The sequence below is a fragment of the Vicugna pacos genome, chromosome X (assembly GCF_048564905.1).
Source record: "Vicugna pacos chromosome X, VicPac4, whole genome shotgun sequence".
Classification (NCBI taxonomy): domain Eukaryota; kingdom Metazoa; phylum Chordata; class Mammalia; order Artiodactyla; family Camelidae; genus Vicugna; species Vicugna pacos.
In genome coordinates, this window is record NC_133023.1 from 107493650 (window position 1) to 107519733 (window position 26084).

At 54.4% G+C, this 26084-nt stretch overlaps 2 protein-coding genes across 6 annotated transcripts; both read right to left on the bottom strand.

Annotated features, from left to right (window-relative positions):
- Positions 1-16135: 16135 nt before the first annotated feature.
- On the bottom strand, positions 16136-19439 carry LOC140691854 (melanoma-associated antigen 8-like). 5 transcript variants are annotated; one of them, XM_072956130.1, is made up of 4 exons: positions 19345-19439; positions 17763-17853; positions 17543-17611; positions 16136-17468 (listed from the first exon to the last, which is right to left on the bottom strand). In XM_072956130.1, exon 4 carries the CDS (start codon positions 17388-17390, stop codon positions 16362-16364), a length of 1029 nt encoding a protein of 342 aa, XP_072812231.1. In that variant the 5' UTR covers positions 17391-17468; positions 17543-17611; positions 17763-17853; positions 19345-19439; the 3' UTR covers positions 16136-16361. The 5 variants fall into 5 exon arrangements, with proteins under 5 accessions (XP_072812231.1, XP_072812230.1, XP_072812233.1 ...); XM_072956129.1 differs by lacking the exon at positions 19345-19439 and adding an exon at positions 18746-18890; XM_072956132.1 differs by lacking the exon at positions 19345-19439 and adding an exon at positions 18409-18616.
- A 3663-nt stretch (positions 19440-23102) lies between these two features.
- Positions 23103-24282, bottom strand: LOC140691902 (melanoma-associated antigen 8-like). The gene has a single exon (XM_072956309.1). The coding sequence runs from the start codon at positions 24083-24085 to the stop codon at positions 23468-23470; it is 618 nt and encodes a 205-aa protein (XP_072812410.1). The 5' UTR covers positions 24086-24282; the 3' UTR covers positions 23103-23467.
- Between the last annotated feature and the right edge of the window lie 1802 nt (positions 24283-26084).

Consider the following 26084-nt stretch of genomic DNA (forward strand, 5'->3'; position numbering starts at 1 on the left):
ATATACAGAAATCTGTTGCATCTTATACACTAACAAAGGAGCATCAGAAAGAGAAATTAAGGAAACAATCCCATTTACCATCACATCAAAGAGAATAAAAAAATCTAGTACTAAAGCTAGCTAAGGAGACCAAAGACCTGTACTCCAATAACTACAAGACACTGATGTGAGAAGCTGAAGATGACACCAACAGATGGAAAGATACACCGTGTTCTTGGATTGGAAGAATCAGTGTTGTTGACCATACAACCCAGTGGCCGTACTACCCAAGGCAATCTACAGATTCAAAGCAATCCCTGTCAAAATAACAATGGCATTTTTCTCAGAACAAGAACCAATAACTTAAAAAAGTGTACGGAAAAGGAAAAGAACCCCAATAGCTAAAACAATCTTGAGAATGAAGAACAGAGCGGGAGGAATCATGCTCCCTGACTTTAGACTATACTACAGAGCTGTAGTAATCAAAAGAGTGCGGTACTGGCCCCCAAACAGACACACAGATCAATGGAACAGGATAAAGAGGCGACAAGTAAACCCACACACTTACCGTCAATGAATCTACGACAAAGGAAGCAAGGATATTGAATGGAGAAAAGACAGTCTCTTCAATAAGTGGTTCTGGGAAAACTGGACAGCTACCTGTCAAAGAACGAACTTAGAACATTCTCTAACACCATACACAAAAATAAACTCAAGATAGATTAAAGATCTACATTCAAGACTGGATACTATAATACTCCTAGAGGAAAACATAGGCAGAACCCTCTCTGACGTAAATTACAGCAATAACGTTTTCGATCCATCTCCTAAAACAAAGGAAATAAAAGGAAAAATAAACAGCGGGGACCTAATTATACTTAAAAGCTTCTGCACAGCAAAGGAATCCACTGACTAAATAAAAAAAACAACCTACTGAAGGGGAGAAAATATTTGCAAATGATACAACTGACAAGGGAGCAATAACCACCATATATAAACAGCTCATACAATTCAACATCAAAAAGACAAATGACCCAACTAAAAACGGGCAGAACAACAGAATAGACATCTGTCCAAAGAGGAAATGCAGGTGGCCTGCAGGCACGTGAAAAGATGCTCAGTATAACTAATCATCTGGGAAATGCAAACCAAAACCACAATGAGATATCACCTCATACCTGTCAGAATGGCTACCTTCAAAAAGAACGCGAAGAGCAAATGTTGGCGAAGATGTGGAGAAAAGGGATCCCTCCTACACTGTTGGTGCGGATGTGAATTGGTGTGGCCATTGTGGAAAACAGTATGCCGTTTCTCACAAAACTAAAAATAGAACCACCAAGTGACCCAGCAATTCCATTCCTGGGTATATATCTCAAAAAAAAAAAAGATACTAATTTGAAAAGATACACGCACCCAATATTCATAGCAGCGTTATCTACAATTGCCAAGATGTGGAAGGAACCTAAATGTCCATCAGCAGATGAATGGATACACACAAACACACACACACACACACACATACGGAATACTAGTCAGCCATAAAAAACAAAATTTTGCCGTTTGCAGCAACATGGATGGACTTGGAGGACATTATGCTAAGTGAAATAAAAGAGACAGAGAAAGACAAATACTGTATGATATCAGTTTATACGTGGACTCTAAAAAATACAACAAACTAGTGACTATAACAAAGAAGCAGACTCATAGAGAACAAACTAGTGATTACCAGGGGGGAGGGGGGAGGGGCAATATAGGGGTGAGGGAGCGGGAGGTCCAAACTATTGGGTGTAAGCAAGGTTCACAACAAGGTTCATTGGGTGCACAACAAGGGGTATATAACCAATATTTTCTCAGAACTGTAAATGAAATGTAATCTTTAAAAAATCTGTATAATAAAATAAAGTATATTGATATTTATTAAAACGAAAACCATCTGAAGCATCACTAAGGGAAATGAAGATGAATTTCCATATCATTGTAGAGAACAGGAGCCCAGAGATGCTGTACACCGTGTTCCCCCCACCGGCCCGGGCCCTCACTACCTAAAAGGCTGGCTGCTTGCTCTTCAGACACACAGTGAAGAGTCAGCCTCACTTCCTGCCCGGCGGGAGAAGCTGCCGGACAGGGGCCTAGAAGGAGCCCAGCTGCAAGTCTGCCTCAGGCCCCCTCTTCCTCATCACTCACTCGCTCTTCAGACAGGGATGGGAAAGAACTGGGACCCCTTCTATTGACCCTGAGGAAATGTTCCAGGACTTGCAGCTTGCTGGTCTCCGTGTAGGCCCGGGGACCCCACAGGAACTCGTAGCGAGCGGGATCGCTGTTGGCCACCTGCCGGTACTCCACGTACCCCTCCTGCACCCACACGTTGGTGATGAGTTCCCTGGGCTCCCCGTAGATGAAGTGCTCCCTCCCAGCACACAGCCCCATCTTGCTAAGTGCTCGCCAGACTGCCTCCTCAGGAGCAAAGTCGCCCTTGAGGACAATCACACCCAGAAGTATCACCAGGAGGCCAGTGTTGGGCATGCTCTGCCCGTCGTCCTGCATGCCATCGTAGGTGAGGCCCAGGGTGGGGACCAGGACATACAAGTGCTCCCTGGGGGCCACCTCCTTCACATCCACCCCAAAGACCAGCTGCAGACACTCAGAGGCTTGGCTCAAGACCACAGGGAAGTGGTCCTGGTCATCTCTGAGGACCGCATTCAGCATTTCCTCTTTTGAGGTCGGCTGCTTTGTGCGGTACTTGTGGAGCAGGAAGCCCATCAGTTCAGCCATCATCAAATTCATTTCAGCCAGCATCTTGGAGCCGGGACTCGGCATCTGCCGGGTCCTGCCCGGAGCTGGGCCCCTCCTCTCCTTGGTTTCTGAGGCCATTGTCTTCCGACTGGCTCCATGGAGGGGCTGCCACGGCTGTGGGGGAGGGGCAGACACCCTGAGGGCTCTGCGTGGGACTGGGTGTCCCAGAATCAGCCGCCTCCTCGCCAGTGCCCAGGAACAGGACTGAGTAGGAAGACGACGAGGAGGAGGAGGAGGGAGACAACGGGGATGCGCCGCCTTCCTCCTCCTCCTCCTCCTCCTCGTCCTCCTCCTCCTCGTCCTCCTCCTCCTCCTCCACCCAAATGTCCTGCTCATCCATGGAATCCTCAGCCGCTCTTGGGTCCTTAAAGTCGGCTTCAGTGTGGTGGAGGTCACGCATCTGAACGGGAGGCACGGTGAGTGGTGTCGGGCAGCTGAGAGGAGCGAGGCCAGGGGTGACAGATGGGGACCCACGGGCCTGGGGAAGAAAGGGAGTGTCAGCGGCCCGGGCTGAGAAACCCACCCTGGGGGGCTCTGACAAAGGCCACTTACAGGTCTCCTCTCCAGGGGTGCCCTCGGCCTCACAGGGGCTCTCCTCCTGGTGGACGGTCGTCTGTGAACCTGACGGGGGAAGTAAGGCAGCTCCTCAGGGTGCAGCCGGCACAGCCCGAGGCTTTGGGGGCGACAGGGGGTGGGTGGAGTGGACGTTGGCGTCGTGGGGTCCCCTCTGTTCCGGGAGCCCCCGGGCACACACTCAGGGCCCACACCTCACCTTCAGTCCTGACACTGCCGGCCTCCTGTGCTCTGTGACCCGAGGACACGTGTCTCAGACCTAGGCCTTCACCTCCCGGTGTCTGGAGCCCCTGGGAGAGAAAGGAGGGGAGACCTGGGGTCTACACTGTGGCACAGCCCTGGACCCGCGTGCTGGCAGCAGGCCTGGGCTCTGGCAGGTTCCCACTCTTCTAGGGTGGGAGGTCCTCTCCGCGCTAACTCAGGGTCCTCACCGTGACTCCAAGCGGGACCTGGGATTCTGCGCTCCAACCACCTGAGGGCCCCATCCTGATAGTAAGTCCCCGGTCTCTCTGAGCCCTGGATGCGGAAGTCAGGACACACCACGTGTGCTCATCCCGCCTGGGGGCCTCCCAGGGCTGACAGCAGGGGCAGGATCGGTTGCGTCCCCTCTGTTCTGGGGTTTCTGGTCCCCTCACTCCTCCCTCAGGGTCCTCCCCTTGACTCCTGGCAGGAGCTGAGATTCCCCCCTCAGCCCACCTGAGGCCCCGCCCGTCATTCCGGGACGCCAGTCCTTCCGAGACCCGCATTTCAGGAACTGCTGCCCGAGGTCCTCCCGCCCCATGGTCTCCCAGGACTGGCTCTGTTCTGGGGTCCAGGGTCCCTGAATGCTAACTCGCGGTCGGCACCTTCACTCCCAGGCGGCCCTGAGATTCTCTCCTCCGCAGACCTGAGGCCCCCGCCCTTTCACTATGTCCCCAGTCTGTCTGAGACTCGGATGCGGAAGTCAGGACAAACCACGTGGGCCTGTCCTCCCCTCGGGCCGCCGGACTGCTGAAAGCAAGGGCGCCTTTCTGTGGGGTGGCCACTTTTCTGGGTTCAGGGGCCCCTTCTTCCTCCTTCAGGGTCCTCACTTTGACTCAGGCGGCATGTAGCCTCCCCTTGGAACCCCCGAGGCCCCGCCCCTCATCCCAGGACCCCAGTCCCTCTGAGGCCCGGATGGCAGGAAATGCCGCCGGTGCTCACCCTGCCCCAAGGCCTCCAAGCCCCAACACTGTCCCGGGGTGCAGGAATCCTCCGTTCTCCCTCGGGGTCCTCACTTTGACTCAGGCGGCATGTAGCCTCCCCTTGGAACCCCCGAAGCCACGCCCCTCATCCCAGGACCCCAGTCCCTCCGAGACCCGGATGGCAGGAAATGCCGCCTGTGCTTGTTCCGACCTGTGGCCTCCCAGGACCGACTGTGTTTTGGGGTCCAGGTTCCTCACTGCTCGCTCACAGTCATCAGCTTCACTCCCAGTGGGACCTTGGATTCTCTCCTCTGCAGATCTGAGGGTCCCCCCACCCCCCATCTCACAATAAGTCCCCGGTCTCTCTGAGACCAGGGTGCCGCAGTCAGGACACAACACGTGGGCCCGTCCTGCCCTCGGGCCTCCGGACAGCTGCTAGCAAGGTTCCCTGTCTGTGGGATGGCCTCTTTCCCGGGTTCGGGGAGCCCTCAGTTCTCCCTCACGGTCGTCACTTAGGCGTCATGTCGTCTAGCCTCTGGCCACCCGAGGCCCCGCCCCTCACCCCAGGACCCCAGTCCCTCGGAGACCCGGGTGTCAGGAAATGCCGCCGGTGCTCACCCTGCCCCAAGGCCTCCAAGCCCCAACACTGTCCCGGGGTGCAGGAATCCTCCGTTGTCCCTCGGGGTCCTCACTTTGACTCAGGAAGCATGTAGCCTCCCCTTGGAACCCCCGAAGCCACGCCCCTCATCCCAGGACCACAGTCCCTCCGAGACTCGGATGTCAGGAAGTCAAGGCCCCACGAGTGCTCATCACACGCAGGCCCTCCCAGGGCTGACAGCAGGGGCGGGATCTGTGGGGCCACTTCTGTCCTCCGTCAGGGTCCTCAGCTTCAGCCCTGGCGGGTCCTGGGACGCCCCCTTGTTGACCCGAGCCCACACCCTCACACCAAGGCCCTCACTGCCCAGAGACCCCCAGGGGAGTCTGTGGACTCACATCAGGCCACCAAGCCCAGGGCTTCCCAGGACCGTGGACGCCAGGGGCTGAGATGGATTCCCCGGGGGTCCCTCAGCCCTCCCTCTGCTCCCCACCTGGGCTCCAGGCTGGGCCTGGGCCCCTCCCTCTGCCCACCTCAGTTTGCTCCCCTTGGACCCAGGCCCCTCCACAGCCTGGACCCCCGAGAGGGAAGCGGGGGTGGGGGTTGGGGCACTGATCCCCGCCACCCTGCCTGCGGTCTCCCAGGGCTGACAGCGGAACCGACCTGGATTTATCGTGTTCCATTGATCTGTGTCCCTCCACACGGTTCCACCTTGACTCCTGGCAGCGCTGGGCTCCTTCCCTGTGCAGACCTGAAGCCAGCCTCCCTCACCCAGGCCCTCACCTCTCTCACCCCCCAGGGAGGGGGCATCAGCGCCCGTCAGATCCGGACCCCGTGCCCGGGGCTCTCCCAGGGCTGTCGGGGGGGCCGGAGGTGGATTCCCTGTTTGGAATTCAGCCTCGGTGGGTGTTTCCTCCCTGCGATTTCCAGGACCATTCCTCATCTATGGCTTTGGATTCTGACCATCGAGGGGAGCTGACCCATCAGTGTAAGTGTCCAGCAGACAGTTTCCAAGAACACACCCCAGTAAATCCTACCCCAAGTTTGGGGCGGTTTCCAAACCTCTTCAACTATATATGCCAAGACTGAGTACACTGTGAGCCACATTAAACGCCACTCCTCCCTGCAGTTGGAGCATTCTGAGTGTTCTAGCAGCTCAGGCAGGATAAGCAGGTCTCTAAGCATCCCTGAACAAAGTACACCTTCCCTTCTCGCCCAGGAGATGTATCCACGATCCCAGAGGGCTTCTCAGAGCAATCTCCCACCTGACACGTTCCTCTCACCACTAACAAGTGCCGTCTGCACGTCTGCCTGCCGCCAACACCCAGCTTCATTACCATCACCTCCCACAGAAGGAGCCCCGCCCTCCCCCCACCCCAGCTTCCCAAAGCCCTGAACTGCCCTGGCGCTGGGCACTTACACTTGGGTGCTCTCTCCCGGACCCCCACCCCCTCGCCCTATTTTCCTTTGCCCTATGGGACTCAGGAGACATGTCACCAACTTCCCGATGTGACTGCGGCTCCTAGACTATCCTAGGTGTGGGCTGTCCTGCTTTTCCGAGTGTCCCCACTGCTAACACCGAGCCCTCCAGAGAGCAGAGGCTCGGTGTACGTCTGCGGATGAACTGAGATGGTGAGCAGGGATCCTATTGATTCAGGTTGCCTTTCTCCTCCTTTCTTAACTGAGCCAGACAAATCCAGGTTATACACACATAATTATAATTTTATAGACTGACAGAAGAAAAGGGATGAGGAGCCAATAATTAACTATCTTTCACTTTTACTTCTCTCTCTCTTGACCCCACCGAGTTTAGTGCTGATCACTCTCACATTTCCAAGTAAATTTCTATTCCAGTGCGGTGTTATCTACTTTGGCATCGCGAAGTATGATGGAAGCTTTCCCAATTTGTTTTACAAAATAGCAAAACTCAGTCTTGAGCTGCATAAGTACCAATACATGCGTAATCAATATCATTCACAAACTAAGATACTGAAGCTTATTAAATATTATTATTAATATACAGAAATCTGTTGCATCTTATACACTAACAAAGGAGCATCAGAAAGAGAAATTAAGGAAACAATCCCATTTACCATCACATCAAAGAGAATAAAAAAATCTAGTACTAAAGCTAGCTAAGGAGACCAAAGACCTGTACTCCAATAACTACAAGACACTGATGTGAGAAGCTGAAGATGACACCAACAGATGGAAAGATACACCGTGTTCTTGGATTGGAAGAATCAGTGTTGTTGACCATACAACCCAGTGGCCGTACTACCCAAGGCAATCTACAGATTCAAAGCAATCCCTGTCAAAATAACAATGGCATTTTTCTCAGAACAAGAACCAATAACTTAAAAAAGTGTACGGAAAAGGAAAAGAACCCCAATAGCTAAAACAATCTTGAGAATGAAGAACAGAGCGGGAGGAATCATGCTCCCTGACTTTAGACTATACTACAGAGCTGTAGTAATCAAAAGAGTGCGGTACTGGCCCCCAAACAGACACACAGATCAATGGAACAGGATAAAGAGGCGACAAGTAAACCCACACACTTACCGTCAATGAATCTACGACAAAGGAAGCAAGGATATTGAATGGAGAAAAGACAGTCTCTTCAATAAGTGGTTCTGGGAAAACTGGACAGCTACCTGTCAAAGAACGAACTTAGAACATTCTCTAACACCATACACAAAAATAAACTCAAGATAGATTAAAGATCTACATTCAAGACTGGATACTATAATACTCCTAGAGGAAAACATAGGCAGAACCCTCTCTGACGTAAATTACAGCAATAACGTTTTCGATCCATCTCCTAAAACAAAGGAAATAAAAGGAAAAATAAACAGCGGGGACCTAATTATACTTAAAAGCTTCTGCACAGCAAAGGAATCCACTGACTAAATAAAAAAAACAACCTACTGAAGGGGAGAAAATATTTGCAAATGATACAACTGACAAGGGAGCAATAACCACCATATATAAACAGCTCATACAATTCAACATCAAAAAGACAAATGACCCAACTAAAAACGGGCAGAACAACAGAATAGACATCTGTCCAAAGAGGAAATGCAGGTTGCCTGCAGGCACGTGAAAAGATGCTCAGTATAACTAATCATCTGGGAAATGCAAACCAAAACCACAATGAGATATCACCTCATACCTGTCAGAATGGCTACCTTCAAAAAGAACGCGAAGAGCAAATGTTGGCGAAGATGTGGAGAAAAGGGATCCCTCCTACACTGTTGGTGCGGATGTGAATTGGTGTGGCCATTGTGGAAAACAGTATGCCGTTTCTCACAAAACTAAAAATAGAACCACCAAGTGACCCAGCAATTCCATTCCTGGGTATATATCTCAAAAAAAAAAAAGATACTAATTTGAAAAGATACACGCACCCAATATTCATAGCAGCGTTATCTACAATTGCCAAGATGTGGAAGGAACCTAAATGTCCATCAGCAGATGAATGGATACACACAAACACACACACACACACACACACATACGGAATACTAGTCAGCCATAAAAAACAAAATTTTGCCGTTTGCAGCAACATGGATGGACTTGGAGGACATTATGCTAAGTGAAATAAATGAGACAGAGAAAGACAAATACTGTATGATATCAGTTTATACGTGGACTCTAAAAAATACAACAAACTAGTGACTATAACAAAGAAGCAGACTCATAGAGAACAAATTAGTGATTACCAGGGGGGAGGGGGGAGGGGCAATATAGGGGTGAGGGAGCGGGAGGTCCAAACTATTGGGTGTAAGCAAGGTTCACAACAAGGTTCATTGGGTGCACAACAAGGGGTATATAACCAATATTTTCTCAGAACTGTAAATGAAATGTAATCTTTAAAAAATCTGTATAATAAAATAAAGTATATTGATATTTATTAAAACGAAAACCATCTGAAGCATCACTAAGGGAAATGAAGATGAATTTCCATATCATTGTAGAGAACAGGAGCCCAGAGATGCTGTACACCGTGTTCCCCCCACCGGCCCGGGCCCTCACTACCTAAAAGGCTGGCTGCTTGCTCTTCAGACACACAGTGAAGAGTCAGCCTCACTTCCTGCCCGGCGGGAGAAGCTGCCGGACAGGGGCCTAGAAGGAGCCCAGCTGCAAGTCTGCCTCAGGTCCCCTCTTCCTCATCACTCACTCGCTCTTCAGACAGGGATGGGAAAGAACTGGGACCCCTTCTATTGACCCTGAGGAAATGTTCCAGGACTTGCAGCTTGCTGGTCTCCGTGTAGGCCCGGGGAACCCACAGGAACTCGTAGCGAGCGGGATCGCTGTTGGCCACCTGCCGGTACTCCACGTACCCCTCCTGCACCCACACGTTGGTGATGAGTTCCCTGGGCTCCCCGTAGATGAAGTGCTCCCTCCCAGCACACAGCCCCATCTTGCTAAGTGCTCGCCAGACTGCCTCCTCAGGAGCAAAGTCGCCCTTCAGGACAATCACACCCAGAAGTATCACCAGGAGGCCAGTGTTGGGCATGCTCTGCCCGTCGTCCTGCATGCCATCGTAGGTGAGGCCCAGGGTGGGGACCAGGACATACAAGTGCTCCCTGGGGTCCACCTCCTTCACATCCACCCCAAAGACCAGCTGCAGACACTCAGAGGCTTGGCTCAAGACCACAGGGAAGTGGTCCTGGTCATCTCTGAGGACCGCATTCAGCATTTCCTCTTTTGAGGTCGGCTGCTTTGTGCGGTACTTGTGGAGCAGGAAGCCCATCAGTTCAGCCATCATTAAGTGTAATGCATCTTGGAGCCGGGACTCGGCATCTGCCGGGTCCTGCCCGGAGCTGGGCCCCTCCTCACCTTGGCTTCTGAGGCCATTGTCTTCCGACTGGCTCCATGGAGGGGCTGCCACGGCTGTGGGGGAGGGGCAGACACCCTGAGGGCTCTGCGTGGGACTGGGTGTCCCAGAATCAGCCGCCTCCTCGCCAGTGCCCAGGAACAGGACTGAGTAGGAAGACGACGAGGAGGAGGAGGAGGGAGACAACGGGGATGCGCCGCCTTCCTCCTCCTCCTCCTCCTCCTCGTCCTCCTCCTCCTCGTCCTCCTCCTCTTCCTCCACCCAAATGTCCTGCTCATCCATGGAATCCTCAGCTGCTCTTGGGTCCTTAAAGTCGGCTTCAGTGTGGTGGAGGTCACGCATCTGAACGGGAGGCACGGTGAGTGGTGTCGGGCAGCTGAGAGGAGCGAGGCCAGGGGTGACAGATGGGGACCCACGGGCCTGGGGAAGAAAGGGAGTGTCAGCGGCCCGGGCTGAGAAACCCACCCTGGGGGGCTCTGACAAAGGCCACTTACAGGTCTCCTCTCCAGGGGTGCCCTCGGCCTCACAGGGGCTCTCCTCCTGGTGGACGGTCGTCTGTGAACCTGACGGGGGAAGTAAGGCAGCTCCTCAGGGTGCAGCCGGCACAGCCCGAGGCTTTGGGGGCGACAGGGGGTGGGTGGAGTGGACGTTGGCGTCGTGGGGTCCCCTCTGTTCCAGGAGCCCCCGGGCACACACTCAGGGCCCACACCTCACCTTCAGTCCTGACACTGCCGGCCTCCTGTGCTCTGTGACCCGAGGACACGTGTCTCAGACCTAGGCCTTCACCTCCCGGTGTCTGGAGCCCCTGGGAGAGAAAGGAGGGGAGACCTGGGGTCTACACTGTGGCACAGCCCTGGACCCGCGTGCTGGCAGCAGGCCTGGGCTCTGGCAGGTTCCCACTCTTCTAGGGTGGGAGGTCCTCTCCGCGCTAACTCAGGGTCCTCACCGTGACTCCAAGCGGGACCTGGGATTCTGCGCTCCAACCACCTGAGGGCCCCATCCTGATAGTAAGTCCCCGGTCTCTCTGAGCCCTGGATGCGGAAGTCAGGACACACCACGTGTGCTCATCCCGCCTGGGGGCCTCCCAGGGCTGACAGCAGGGGCAGGATCGGTTGCGTCCCCTCTGTTCTGGGGTTTCTGGTCCCCTCACTCCTCCCTCAGGGTCCTCCCCTTGACTCCTGGCAGGAGCTGAGATTCCCCCCTCAGCCCACCTGAGGCCCCGCCCGTCATTCCGGGACGCCAGTCCTTCCGAGACCCGCATTTCAGGAACTGCTGCCCGAGGTCCTCCCGCCCCATGGTCTCCCAGGACTGGCTCTGTTCTGGGGTCCAGGGTCCCTGAATGCTAACTCGCGGTCGGCACCTTCACTCCCAGGCGGCCCTGAGATTCTCTCCTCCGCAGACCTGAGGCCCCCGCCCTTTCACTATGTCCCCAGTCTGTCTGAGACTCGGATGCGGAAGTCAGGACAAACCACGTGGGCCTGTCCTCCCCTCGGGCCGCCGGACGGCTGAAAGCAAGGGCGCCTTTCTGTGGGGTGGCCACTTTTCTGGGTTCAGGGGCCCCTTCTTCCTCCTTCAGGGTCCTCACTTTGACTCAGGCGGCATGTAGCCTCCCCTTGGAACCCCCGAGGCCCCGCCCCTCATCCCAGGACCCCAGTCCCTCTGAGGCCCGGATGGCAGGAAATGCCGCCGGTGCTCACCCTGCCCCAAGGCCTCCAAGCCCCAACACTGTCCCGGGGTGCAGGAATCCTCCGTTCTCCCTCGGGGTCCTCACTTTGACTCAGGCGGCATGTAGCCTCCCCTTGGAACCCCCGAAGCCACGCCCCTCATCCCAGGACCCCAGTCCCTCCGAGACCCGGATGGCAGGAAATGCCGCCTGTGCTTGTTCCGACCTGTGGCCTCCCAGGACCGACTGTGTTTTGGGGTCCAGGTTCCTCACTGCTCGCTCACAGTCATCAGCTTCACTCCCAGTGGGACCTTGGATTCTCTCCTCTGCAGATCTGAGGGTCCCCCCACCCCCCATCTCACAATAAGTCCCCGGTCTCTCTGAGACCAGGGTGCCACAGTCAGGACACAACACGTGGGCCCGTCCTGCCCTCGGGCCTCCGGACAGCTGCTAGCAAGGTTCCCTGTCTGTGGGATGGCCTCTTTTCCGGGTTCGGGGAGCCCTCAGTTCTCCCTCACGGTCGTCACTTAGGCGTCATGTCGTCTAGCCTCTGGCCACCCGAGGCCCCGCCCCTCACCCCAGGACCCCAGTCCCTCGGAGACCCGGGTGTCAGGAAATGCTGCGGTGCTCACCCTGCCCCAAGGCCTCCAATGTCCAACACTTTCCCCGGGTGCAGGAATCCTCCGTTGTCCCTCGGGGTCCTCACTTTGACTCAGGAAGCATGTAGCCTCCCCTTGGAACCCCCGAAGCCACGCCCCTCATCCCAGGACCACAGTCCCTCCGAGACTCGGATGTCAGGAAGTCAAGGCCCCACGAGTGCTCATCACACGCAGGCCCTCCCAGGGCTGACAGCAGGGGCGGGATCTGTGGGGCCACTTCTGTCCTCCGTCAGGGTCCTCAGCTTCAGCCCTGGCGGGTCCTGGGACGCCCCCTTGTTGACCCGAGCCCACACCCTCACACCAAGGCCCTCACTGCCCAGAGACCCCCAGGGGAGTCTGTGGACTCACATCAGGCCACCAAGCCCAGGGCTTCCCAGGACCGTGGACGCCAGGGGCTGAGATGGATTCCCCGGGGGTCCCTCAGCCCTCCCTCTGCTCCCCACCTGGGCTCCAGGCTGGGCCTGGGCCCCTCCCTCTGCCCACCTCAGTTTGCTCCCCTTGGACCCAGGCCCCTCCACAGCCTGGACCCCCGAGAGGGAAGCGGGGGTGGGGGTTGGGGCACTGATCCCCGCCACCCTGCCTGCGGTCTCCCAGGGCTGACAGCGGAACCGACCTGGATTTATCGTGTTCCATTGATCTGTGTCCCTCCACACGGTTCCACCTTGACTCCTGGCAGCGCTGGGCTCCTTCCCTGTGCAGACCTGAAGCCGGCCTCCCTCACCCAGGCCCTCACCTCTCTCACCCCCCAGGGAGGGGGCATCAGCGCCCGTCAGATCCGGACCCCGTGCCCGGGGCTCTCCCAGGGCTGTCGGGGGGGCCGGAGGTGGATTCCCTGTTTGGAATTCAGCCTCGGTGGGTGTTTCCTCCCTGCGATTTCCAGGACCATTCCTCATCTATGGCTTTGGATTCTGACCATCGAGGGGAGCTGACCCATCAGTGTAAGTGTCCAGCAGACAGTTTCCAAGAACACACCCCAGTAAATCCTACCCCAAGTTTGGGGCGGTTTCCAAACCTCTTCAACTATATATGCCAAGACTGAGTACACTGTGAGCCACATTAAACGCCACTCCTCCCTGCAGTTGGAGCATTCTGAGTGTTCTAGCAGCTCAGGCAGGATAAGCAGGTCTCTAAGCATCCCTGAACAAAGTACACCTTCCCTTCTCGCCCAGGAGATGTATCCACGATCCCAGAGGGCTTCTCAGAGCAATCTCCCACCTGACACGTTCCTCTCACCACTAACAAGTGCCGTCTGCACGTCTGCCTGCCGCCAACACCCAGCTTCATTACCATCACCTCCCACAGAAGGAGCCCCGCCCTCCCCCCACCCCAGCTTCCCAAAGCCCTGAACTGCCCTGGCGCTGGGCACTTACACTTGGGTGCTCTCTCCCGGACCCCCACCCCCTCGCCCTATTTTCCTTTGCCCTATGGGACTCAGGAGACATGTCACCAACTTCCCGATGTGACTGCGGCTCCTAGACTATCCTAGGTGTGGGCTGTCCTGCTTTTCCGAGTGTCCCCACTGCTAACACCGAGCCCTCCAGAGAGCAGAGGCTCGGTGTACATCTGCGGATGAAATGAGATGGTGAGCAGGGATCCTATTGATTCAGGTTGCCTTTCTCCTCCTTTCTTAACTGAGCCAGACAAATCCAGGTTATACACACATAATTATAATTTTATAGACTGACAGAAGAAAAGGGAGGAGGAGCCAATAATTAACTATCTTTCACTTTTACTTCTCTCTCTCTTGACCCCACCGAGTTTAGTGCTGATCACTCTCACATTTCCAAGTAAATTTCTATTCCAGTGCGGTGTTATCTACTTTGGCATCGCGAAGTATGATGGAAGCTTTCCCAATTTGTTTTACAAAATAGCAAAACTCAGTCTTGAGCTGCATAAGTACCAATACATGCGTAATCAATATCATTCACAAACTAAGATACTGAAGCTTATTAAATATTATTATTAATATACAGAAATCTGTTGCATCTTATACACTAACAAAGGAGCATCAGAAAGAGAAATTAAGGAAACAATCCCATTTACCATCACATCAAAGAGAATAAAAAAATCTAGTACTAAAGCTAGCTAAGGAGACCAAAGACCTGTACTCCAATAACTACAAGACACTGATGTGAGAAGCTGAAGATGACACCAACAGATGGAAAGATACACCGTGTTCTTGGATTGGAAGAATCAGTGTTGTTGACCATACAACCCAGTGGCCGTACTACCCAAGGCAATCTACAGATTCAAAGCAATCCCTGTCAAAATAACAATGGCATTTTTCTCAGAACAAGAACCAATAACTTAAAAAAGTGTACGGAAAAGGAAAAGAACCCCAATAGCTAAAACAATCTTGAGAATGAAGAACAGAGCGGGAGGAATCATGCTCCCTGACTTTAGACTATACTACAGAGCTGTAGTAATCAAAAGAGTGCGGTACTGGCCCCCAAACAGACACACAGATCAATGGAACAGGATAAAGAGGCGACAAGTAAACCCACACACTTACCGTCAATGAATCTACGACAAAGGAAGCAAGGATATTGAATGGAGAAAAGACAGTCTCTTCAATAAGTGGTTCTGGGAAAACTGGACAGCTACCTGTCAAAGAACGAACTTAGAACATTCTCTAACACCATACACAAAAATAAACTCAAGATAGATTAAAGATCTACATTCAAGACTGGATACTATAATACTCCTAGAGGAAAACATAGGCAGAACCCTCTCTGACGTAAATTACAGCAATAACGTTTTCGATCCATCTCCTAAAACAAAGGAAATAAAAGGAAAAATAAACAGCGGGGACCTAATTATACTTAAAAGCTTCTGCACAGCAAAGGAATCCACTGACTAAATAAAAAAAACAACCTACTGAAGGGGAGAAAATATTTGCAAATGATACAACTGACAAGGGAGCAATAACCACCATATATAAACAGCTCATACAATTCAACATCAAAAAGACAAATGACCCAACTAAAAACGGGCAGAACAACAGAATAGACATCTGTCCAAAGAGGAAATGCAGGTGGCCTGCAGGCACGTGAAAAGATGCTCAGTATAACTAATCATCTGGGAAATGCAAACCAAAACCACAATGAGATATCACCTCATACCTGTCAGAATGGCTACCTTCAAAAAGAACGCGAAGAGCAAATGTTGGCGAAGATGTGGAGAAAAGGGATCCCTCCTACACTGTTGGTGCGGATGTGAATTGGTGTGGCCATTGTGGAAAACAGTATGCCGTTTCTCACAAAACTAAAAATAGAACCACCAAGTGACCCAGCAATTCCATTCCTGGGTATATATCTCAAAAAAAAAAAAGATACTAATTTGAAAAGATACACGCACCCAATATTCATAGCAGCGTTATCTACAATTGCCAAGATGTGGAAGGAACCTAAATGTCCATCAGCAGATGAATGGATACACACAAACACACACACACACACACACACATACGGAATACTAGTCAGCCATAAAAAACAAAATTTTGCCGTTTGCAGCAACATGGATGGACTTGGAGGACATTATGCTAAGTGAAATAAATCAGACAGAGAAAGACAAATACTGTATGATATCAGTTTATACGTGGACTCTAAAAAATACAACAAACTAGTGACTATAACAAAGAAGCAGACTCATAGAGAACAAACTAGTGATTACCAGGGGGGAGGGGGGAGGGGCAATATAGGGGTGAGGGAGCGGGAGGTCCAAACTATTGGGTGTAAGCAAGGTTCAAGAACGTATTGCACAACAAGGGGTATATAACCAATATTTTCTCAGAACTGTAAATGAAATGTAATCTTTAAAAACACTGTATAATAAAATAAAGTATATTGATATTTATTAAAAGGAATAACATCTGAAGCATCACTAAGGGAAATGAAGATGAATTTCCATATCATTGTAGAGAACAGGAGCCCAGAGATGCTGTACACCGTGTTCCCCCCCACCGGCCCTGGCCCTCACTACCTAAAAGGCTGACTGCTTGCTCTTCAGACACACAGTGAAGAGTCAGCCTCACTTCCTGCCCGGCGGGAGAAGCTGCCGGACAGGGGCCTAGAAGGAGCCCAGCTGCAAGTCTGCCTCAGGCCCCCTCTTCCTCATCACTCACTCGCTCTTCAGACAGGGATGGGAAAGAACTGGGACCCCTTCTATTGACCCTGAGGAAATGTTCCAGGACTTGCAGCTTGCTGGTCTCCGTGTAGGCCCGGGGACCCCACAGGAACTCGTAGCGAGCGGGATCGCTGTTGGCCACCTGCCGGTACTCCACGTACCCCTCCTGCACCCACACGTTGGTGATGAGTTCCCTGGGCTCCCCGTAGATGAAGTGCTCCCTCCCAGCACACAGCCCCATCTTGCTAAGTGCTCGCCAGACTGCCTCCTCAGGAGCAAAGTCGCCCTCCAGGACAATCACACCCAGAAGTATCACCAGGAGGCCAGTGTTGGGCATGCTCTGCCCGTCGTCCTGCATGCCATCGTAGGTGAGGCCCAGGGTGGGGACCAGGACATACAAGTGCTCCCTGGGGGCCACCTCCTTCACATCCACCCCAAAGACCAGCTGCAGACACTCAGAGGCTTGGCTCAAGACCACAGGGAAGTGGTCCTGGTCATCTCTGAGGACCGCATTCAGCATTTCCTCTTTTGAGGTCGGCTGCTTTGTGCGGTACTTGTGGAGCAGGAAGCCCATCAGTTCAGCCATCATTAAGTGTAATGCATCTTGGAGCCGGGACTCGGCATCTGCCGGGTCCTGCCCGGAGCTGGGCCCCTCCTCACCTTGGCTTCTGAGGCCATTGTCTTCCGACTGGCTCCATGGAGGGGCTGCCACGGCTGTGGGGGAGGGGCAGACACCCTGAGGGCTCTGCGTGGGACTGGGTGTCCCAGAATCAGCCGCCTCCTCGCCAGTGCCCAGGAACAGGACTGAGTAGGAAGACGACGAGGAGGAGGAGGAGGGAGACAACGGGGATGCGCCGCCTTCCTCCTCCTCCTCCTCCTCCTCGTCCTCCTCCTCCGCGTCCTCCTCCTCCTCCTCCACCCAAATGTCCTGCTCATCCATGGAATCCTCAGCCGCTCTTGGGTCCTTAAAGTCGGCTTCAGTGTGGTGGAGGTCACGCATCTGAACGGGAGGCACGGTGAGTGGTGTCGGGCAGCTGAGAGGAGCGAGGCCAGGGGTGACAGATGGGGACCCACGGGCCTGGGGAAGAAAGGGAGTGTCAGCGGCCCGGGCTGAGAAACCCACCCTGGGGGGCTCTGACAAAGGCCACTTACAGGTCTCCTCTCCAGGGGTGCCCTCGGCCTCACAGGGGCTCTCCTCCTGGTGGACGGTCGTCTGTGAACCTGACGGGGGAAGTAAGGCAGCTCCTCAGGGTGCAGCCGGCACAGCCCGAGGCTTTGGGGGCGACAGGGGGTGGGTGGAGTGGACGTTGGCGTCGTGGGGTCCCCTCTGTTCCAGGAGCCCCCGGGCACACACTCAGGGCCCACACCTCACCTTCAGTCCTGACACTGCCGGCCTCCTGTGCTCTGTGACCCGAGGACACGTGTCTCAGACCTAGGCCTTCACCTCCCGGTGTCTGGAGCCCCTGGGAGAGAAAGGAGGGGAGACCTGGGGTCTACACTGTGGCACAGCCCTGGACCCGCGTGCTGGCAGCAGGCCTGGGCTCTGGCAGGTTCCCACTCTTCTAGGGTGGGAGGTCCTCTCCGCGCTAACTCAGGGTCCTCACCGTGACTCCAAGCGGGACCTGGGATTCTGCGCTCCAACCACCTGAGGGCCCCATCCTGATAGTAAGTCCCCGGTCTCTCTGAGCCCTGGATGCGGAAGTCAGGACACACCACGTGTGCTCATCCCGCCTGGGGGCCTCCCAGGGCTGACAGCAGGGGCAGGATCGGTTGCGTCCCCTCTGTTCTGGGGTTTCTGGTCCCCTCACTCCTCCCTCAGGGTCCTCCCCTTGACTCCTGGCAGGAGCTGAGATTCCCCCCTCAGCCCACCTGAGGCCCCGCCCGTCATTCCGGGACGCCAGTCCTTCCTAGACCCGCATTTCAGGAACTGCTGCCCGAGGTCCTCCCGCCCCATGGTCTCCCAGGACTGGCTCTGTTCTGGGGTCCAGGGTCCCTGAATGCTAACTCGCGGTCGGCACCTTCACTCCCAGGCGGCCCTGAGATTCTCTCCTCCGCAGACCTGAGGCCCCCGCCCTTTCACTATGTCCCCAGTCTGTCTGAGACTCGGATGCGGAAGTCAGGACAAACCACGTGGGCCTGTCCTCCCCTCGGGCCGCCGGACGGCTGAAAGCAAGGGCGCCTTTCTGTGGGGTGGCCACTTTTCTGGGTTCAGGGGCCCCTCCTTCCTCCTTCAGGGTCCTCACTTTGACTCAGGCGGCATGTAGCCTCCCCTTGGAACCCCCGAGGCCCCGCCCCTCATCCCAGGACCCCAGTCCCTCTGAGGCCCGGATGGCAGGAAATGCCGCCGGTGCTCACCCTGCCCCAAGGCCTCCAAGCCCCAACACTGTCCCGGGGTGCAGGAATCCTCCGTTCTCCCTCGGGGTCCTCACTTTGACTCAGGCGGCATGTAGCCTCCCCTTGGAACCCCCGAAGCCACGCCCCTCATCCCAGGACCCCAGTCCCTCCGAGACCCGGATGGCAGGAAATGCCGCCTGTGCTTGTTCCGACCTGTGGCCTCCCAGGACCGACTGTGTTTTGGGGTCCAGGTTCCTCACTGCTCGCTCACAGTCATCAGCTTCACTCCCAGTGGGACCTTGGATTCTCTCCTCTGCAGATCTGAGGGTCCCCCCACCCCCCATCTCACAATAAGTCCCCGGTCTCTCTGAGACCACGGTGCCGCAGTCAGGACACAACACGTGGGCCCGTCCTGCCCTCGGGCCTCCGGACAGCTGCTAGCAAGGTTCCCTGTCTGTGGGATGGCCTCTTTCCCGGGTTCGGGGAGCCCTCAGTTCTCCCTCACGGTCGTCACTTAGGCGTCATGTCGTCTAGCCTCTGGCCACCCGAGGCCCCGCCCCTCACCCCAGGACCCCAGTTCCTCGGAGACCCGGGTGTCAGGAAATGCCGCCGGTGCTCACCCTGCCCCAAGGCCTCCAATGTCCAACACTGTCCCCGGGTGCAGGAATCCTCCGTTGTCCCTCGGGGTCCTCACTTTGACTCAGGAAGCATGTAGCCTCCCCTTGGAACCCCCGAAGCCACGCCCCTCATCCCAGGACCACAGTCCCTCCGAGACCCGGATGTCAGGAAGTCAAGGCCCCACGAGTGCTCATCACACGCAGGCCCTCCCAGGGCTGACAGCAGGGGAGGGATCTGTTTGGCCACTTCTGTCCTCCGTCAGGGTCCTCAGCTTCAGCCCTGGCGGTTGCTGAGACGCCCCCTTGTTGACCCGAGCCCACACCCTCACACCAAGGCCCTCACTGCCCAGAGACCCCCAGGGGAGTCTGTGGACTCACATCAGGCCACCAAGCCCAGGGCTTCCCAGGACCGTGGACGCCAGGGGCTGAGATGGATTCCCCGGGGGTCCCTCAGCCCTCCCTCTGCTCCCCACCTGGGCTCCAGGCTGGGCCTGGGCCCCTCCCTCTGCCCACCTCAGTTTGCTCCCCTTGGACCCAGGCCCCTCCACAGCCTGGACCCCCGAGAGGGAAGCGGGGGTGGGGGTTGGGGCACTGATCCCCGCCACCCTGCCTGCGGTCTCCCAGGGCTGACAGCGGAACCGACCTGGATTTATCGTGTTCCATTGATCTGTGTCCCTCCACACGGTTCCACCTTGACTCCTGGCAGCGCTGGGCTCCTTCCCTGTGCAGACCTGAAGCCGGCCTCCCTCACCCAGGCCCTCACCTCTCTCACCCCCCAGGGAGGGGGCATCAGCGCCCGTCAGATCCGGACCCCGTGCCCGGGGCTCTCCCAGGGCTGTCGGGGGGGCCGGAGGTGGATTCCCTGTTTGGAATTCAGCCTCGGTGGGTGTTTCCTCCCTGCGATTTCCAGGACCATTCCTCATCTATGGCTTTGGATTCTGACCATCGAGGGGAGCTGACCCATCAGTGTAAGTGTCCAGCAGACAGTTTCCAAGAACACACCCCAGTAAATCCTACCCCAAGTTTGGGGCGGTTTCCAAACCTCTTCAACTATATATGCCAAGACTGAGTACACTGTGAGCCACATTAAACGCCACTCCTCCCTGCAGTTGGAGCATTCTGAGTGTTCTAGCAGCTCAGGCAGGATAAGCAGGTCTCTAAGCATCCCTGAACAAAGTACACCTTCCCTTCTCGCCCAGGAGATGTATCCACGATCCCAGAGGGCTTCTCAGAGCAATCTCCCACCTGACACGTTCCTCTCACCACTAACAAGTGCCGTCTGCACGTCTGCCTGCCGCCAACACCCAGCTTCATTACCATCACCTCCCACAGAAGGAGCCCCGCCCTCCCCCCACCCCAGCTTCCCAAAGCCCTGAACTGCCCTGGCGCTGGGCACTTACACTTGGGTGCTCTCTCCCGGACCCCCACCCCCTCGCCCTATTTTCCTTTGCCCTATGGGACTCAGGAGACATGTCACCAACTTCCCGATGTGACTGCGGCTCCTAGACTATCCTAGGTGTGGGCTGTCCTGCTTTTCCGAGTGTCCCCACTGCTAACACCGAGCCCTCCAGAGAGCAGAGGCTCGGTGTACATCTGCGGATGAAATGAGATGGTGAGCAGGGATCCTATTGATTCAGGTTGCCTTTCTCCTCCTTTCTTAACTGAGCCAGACAAATCCAGGTTATACACACATAATTATAATTTTATAGACTGACAGAAGAAAAGGGAGGAGGAGCCAATAATTAACTATCTTTCACTTTTACTTCTCTCTCTCTTGACCCCACCGAGTTTAGTGCTGATCACTCTCACATTTCCAAGTAAATTTCTATTCCAGTGCGGTGTTATCTACTTTGGCATCGCGAAGTATGATGGAAGCTTTCCCAATTTGTTTTACAAAATAGCAAAACTCAGTCTTGAGCTGCATAAGTACCAATACATGCGTAATCAATATCATTCACAAACTAAGATACTGAAGCTTATTAAATATTATTATTAATATACAGAAATCTGTTGCATCTTATACACTAACAAAGGAGCATCAGAAAGAGAAATTAAGGAAACAATCCCATTTACCATCACATCAAAGAGAATAAAAAAATCTAGTACTAAAGCTAGCTAAGGAGACCAAAGACCTGTACTCCAATAACTACAAGACACTGATGTGAGAAGCTGAAGATGACACCAACAGATGGAAAGATACACCGTGTTCTTGGATTGGAAGAATCAGTGTTGTTGACCATACAACCCAGTGGCCGTACTACCCAAGGCAATCTACAGATTCAAAGCAATCCCTGTCAAAATAACAATGGCATTTTTCTCAGAACAAGAACCAATAACTTAAAAAAGTGTACGGAAAAGGAAAAGAACCCCAATAGCTAAAACAATCTTGAGAATGAAGAACAGAGCGGGAGGAATCATGCTCCCTGACTTTAGACTATACTACAGAGCTGTAGTAATCAAAAGAGTGCGGTACTGGCCCCCAAACAGACACACAGATCAATGGAACAGGATAAAGAGGCGACAAGTAAACCCACACACTTACCGTCAATGAATCTACGACAAAGGAAGCAAGGATATTGAATGGAGAAAAGACAGTCTCTTCAATAAGTGGTTCTGGGAAAACTGGACAGCTACCTGTCAAAGAACGAACTTAGAACATTCTCTAACACCATACACAAAAATAAACTCAAGATAGATTAAAGATCTACATTCAAGACTGGATACTATAATACTCCTAGAGGAAAACATAGGCAGAACCCTCTCTGACGTAAATTACAGCAATAACGTTTTCGATCCATCTCCTAAAACAAAGGAAATAAAAGGAAAAATAAACAGCGGGGACCTAATTATACTTAAAAGCTTCTGCACAGCAAAGGAATCCACTGACTAAATAAAAAAAACAACCTACTGAAGGGGAGAAAATATTTGCAAATGATACAACTGACAAGGGAGCAATAACCACCATATATAAACAGCTCATACAATTCAACATCAAAAAGACAAATGACCCAACTAAAAACGGGCAGAACAACAGAATAGACATCTGTCCAAAGAGGAAATGCAGGTGGCCTGCAGGCACGTGAAAAGATGCTCAGTATAACTAATCATCTGGGAAATGCAAACCAAAACCACAATGAGATATCACCTCATACCTGTCAGAATGGCTACCTTCAAAAAGAACGCGAAGAGCAAATGTTGGCGAAGATGTGGAGAAAAGGGATCCCTCCTACACTGTTGGTGCGGATGTGAATTGGTGTGGCCATTGTGGAAAACAGTATGCCGTTTCTCACAAAACTAAAAATAGAACCACCAAGTGACCCAGCAATTCCATTCCTGGGTATATATCTCAAAAAAAAAAAAGATACTAATTTGAAAAGATACACGCACCCAATATTCATAGCAGCGTTATCTACAATTGCCAAGATGTGGAAGGAACCTAAATGTCCATCAGCAGATGAATGGATACACACAAACACACACACACACACACACACATACGGAATACTAGTCAGCCATAAAAAACAAAATTTTGCCGTTTGCAGCAACATGGATGGACTTGGAGGACATTATGCTAAGTGAAATAAATCAGACAGAGAAAGACAAATACTGTATGATATCAGTTTATACGTGGACTCTAAAAAATACAACAAACTAGTGACTATAACAAAGAAGCAGACTCATAGAGAACAAACTAGTGATTACCAGGGGGGAGGGGGGAGGGGCAATATAGGGGTGAGGGAGCGGGAGGTCCAAACTATTGGGTGTAAGCAAGGTTCAAGAACGTATTGCACAACAAGGGGTATATAACCAATATTTTCTCAGAACTGTAAATGAAATGTAATCTTTAAAAACACTGTATAATAAAATAAAGTATATTGATATTTATTAAAAGGAATAACATCTGAAGCATCACTAAGGGAAATGAAGATGAATTTCCATATCATTGTAGAGAACAGGAGCCCAGAGATGCTGTACACCGTGTTCCCCCCCACCGGCCCTGGCCCTCACTACCTAAAAGGCTGACTGCTTGCTCTTCAGACACACAGTGAAGAGTCAGCCTCACTTCCTGCCCGGCGGGAGAAGCTGCCGGACAGGGGCCTAGAAGGAGCCCAGCTGCAAGTCTGCCTCAGGCCCCCTCTTCCTCATCACTCACTCGCTCTTCAGACAGGGATGGGAAAGAACTGGGACCCTTTCTATTGACCCTGAGGAAATGTTCCAGGACTTGCAGCTTGCTGGTCTCCGTGTAGGCCCGGGGACCCCACAGGAACTCGTAGCGAGCGGGATCGCTGTTGGCCACCTGCCGGTACTCCACGTACCCCTCCTGCACCCACACGTTGGTGATGAGTTCCCTGGGCTCCCCGTAGATGAAGTGCTCCCTCCCAGCACACAGCCCCATCTTGCTAAGTGCTCGCCAGACTGCCTCCTCAGGAGCAAAGTCGCCCTCCAGGACAATCACACCCAGAAGTATCACCAGGAGGCCAGTGTTGGGCATGCTCTGCCCGTCGTCCTGCATGCCATCGTAGGTGAGGCCCAGGGTGGGGACCAGGACATACAAGTGCTCCCTGGGGGCCACCTCCTTCACATCCACCCCAAAGACCAGCTGCAGACACTCAGAGGCTTGGCTCAAGACCACAGGGAAGTGGTCCTGGTCATCTCTGAGGACCGCATTCAGCATTTCCTCTTTTGAGGTCGGCTGCTTTGTGCGGTACTTGTGGAGCAGGAAGCCCATCAGTTCAGCCATCATTAAGTGTAATGCATCTTGGAGCCGGGACTCGGCATCTGCCGGGTCCTGCCCGGAGCTGGGCCCCTCCTCACCTTGGCTTCTGAGGCCATTGTCTTCCGACTGGCTCCATGGAGGGGCTGCCACGGCTGTGGGGGAGGGGCAGACACCCTGAGGGCTCTGCGTGGGACTGGGTGTCCCAGAATCAGCCGCCTCCTCGCCAGTGCCCAGGAACAGGACTGAGTAGGAAGACGACGAGGAGGAGGAGGAGGGAGACAACGGGGATGCGCCGCCTTCCTCCTCCTCCTCCTCCTCCTCCTCCTCCTCGTCCTCGTCCTCCTCCTCCACCCAAATGTCCTGCTCATCCATGGAATCCTCAGCCGCTCTTGGGTCCTGAAAGTCGGCTTCAGTGTGGTGGAGGTCACGCATCTGAACGGGAGGCACGGTGAGTGGTGTCGGGCAGCTGAGTGGAGCGAGGCCAGGGGTGACAGATGGGGACCCACGGGCCTGGGGAAGAAAGGGAGTGTCAGCGGCCCGGGCTGAGAAACCCACCCTGGGGGGCTCTGACAAAGGCCACTTACAGGTCTCCTCTCCAGGGGTGCCCTCGGCCTCACAGGGGCTCTCCTCCTGGTGGACGGTCGTCTGTGAACCTGACGGGGGAAGTAAGGCAGCTCCTCAGGGTGCAGCCGGCACAGCCCGAGGCTTTGGGGGCGACAGGGGGTGGGTGGAGTGGACGTTGGCGTCGTGGGGTCCCCTCTGTTCCAGGAGCCCCCGGGCACACACTCAGGGCCCACACCTCACCTTCAGTCCTGACACTGCCGGCCTCCTGTGCTCTGTGACCCGAGGACACGTGTCTCAGACCTAGGCCTTCACCTCCCGGTGTCTGGAGCCCCTGGGAGAGAAAGGAGGGGAGACCTGGGGTCTACACTGTGGCACAGCCCTGGACCCGCGTGCTGGCAGCAGGCCTGGGCTCTGGCAGGTTCCCACTCTTCTAGGGTGGGAGGTCCTCTCCGCGCTAACTCAGGGTCCTCACCGTGACTCCAAGCGGGACCTGGGATTCTGCGCTCCAACCACCTGAGGGCCCCATCCTGATAGTAAGTCCCCGGTCTCTCTGAGCCCTGGATGCGGAAGTCAGGACACACCACGTGTGCTCATCCCGCCTGGGGGCCTCCCAGGGCTGACAGCAGGGGCAGGATCGGTTGCGTCCCCTCTGTTCTGGGGTTTCTGGTCCCCTCACTCCTCCCTCAGGGTCCTCCCCTTGACTCCTGGCAGGAGCTGAGATTCCCCCCTCAGCCCACCTGAGGCCCCGCCCGTCATTCCGGGACGCCAGTCCTTCCGAGACCCGCATTTCAGGAACTGCTGCCCGAGGTCCTCCCGCCCCATGGTCTCCCAGGACTGGCTCTGTTCTGGGGTCCAGGGTCCCTGAATGCTAACTCGCGGTCGGCACCTTCACTCCCAGGCGGCCCTGAGATTCTCTCCTCCGCAGACCTGAGGCCCCCGCCCTTTCACTATGTCCCCAGTCTGTCTGAGACTTGGATGCGGAAGTCAGGACAAACCACGTGGGCCTGTCCTCCCCTCGGGCCGCCGGACGGCTGAAAGCAAGGGCGCCTTTCTGTGGGGTGGCCACTTTTCTGGGTTCAGGGGCCCCTCCTTCCTCCTTCAGGGTCCTCACTTTGACTCAGGCGGCATGTAGCCTCCCCTTGGAACCCCCGAAGCCACGCCCCTCATCCCAGGACCCCAGTCCCTCCGAGACCCGGATGGCAGGAAATGCCGCCTGTGCTTGTTCCGACCTGTGGCCTCCCAGGACTGACTGTGTTTTGGGGTCCAGGTTCCTCACTGCTCGCTCACAGTCATCAGCTTCACTCCCAGTGGGACCTTGGATTCTCTCCTCTGCAGATCTGAGGGTCCCCCCACCCCCCATCTCACAATAAGTCCCCGGTCTCTCTGAGACCAGGGTGCCGCAGTCAGGACACAACACGTGGGCCCGTCCTGCCCTCGGGCCTCCGGACAGCTGCTAGCAAGG

Coding starts and splice junctions, on each gene's coding strand:
- LOC140691854 (XM_072956130.1), bottom strand. CDS start 17,390: ATGCGTGACCTCCACCACACTGAAGCCGACTTTAAGGACCCAAGAGCG.
- LOC140691902 (XM_072956309.1), bottom strand. CDS start 24,085: ATGATGGCTGAACTGATGGGCTTCCTGCTCCACAAGTACCGCACAAAG.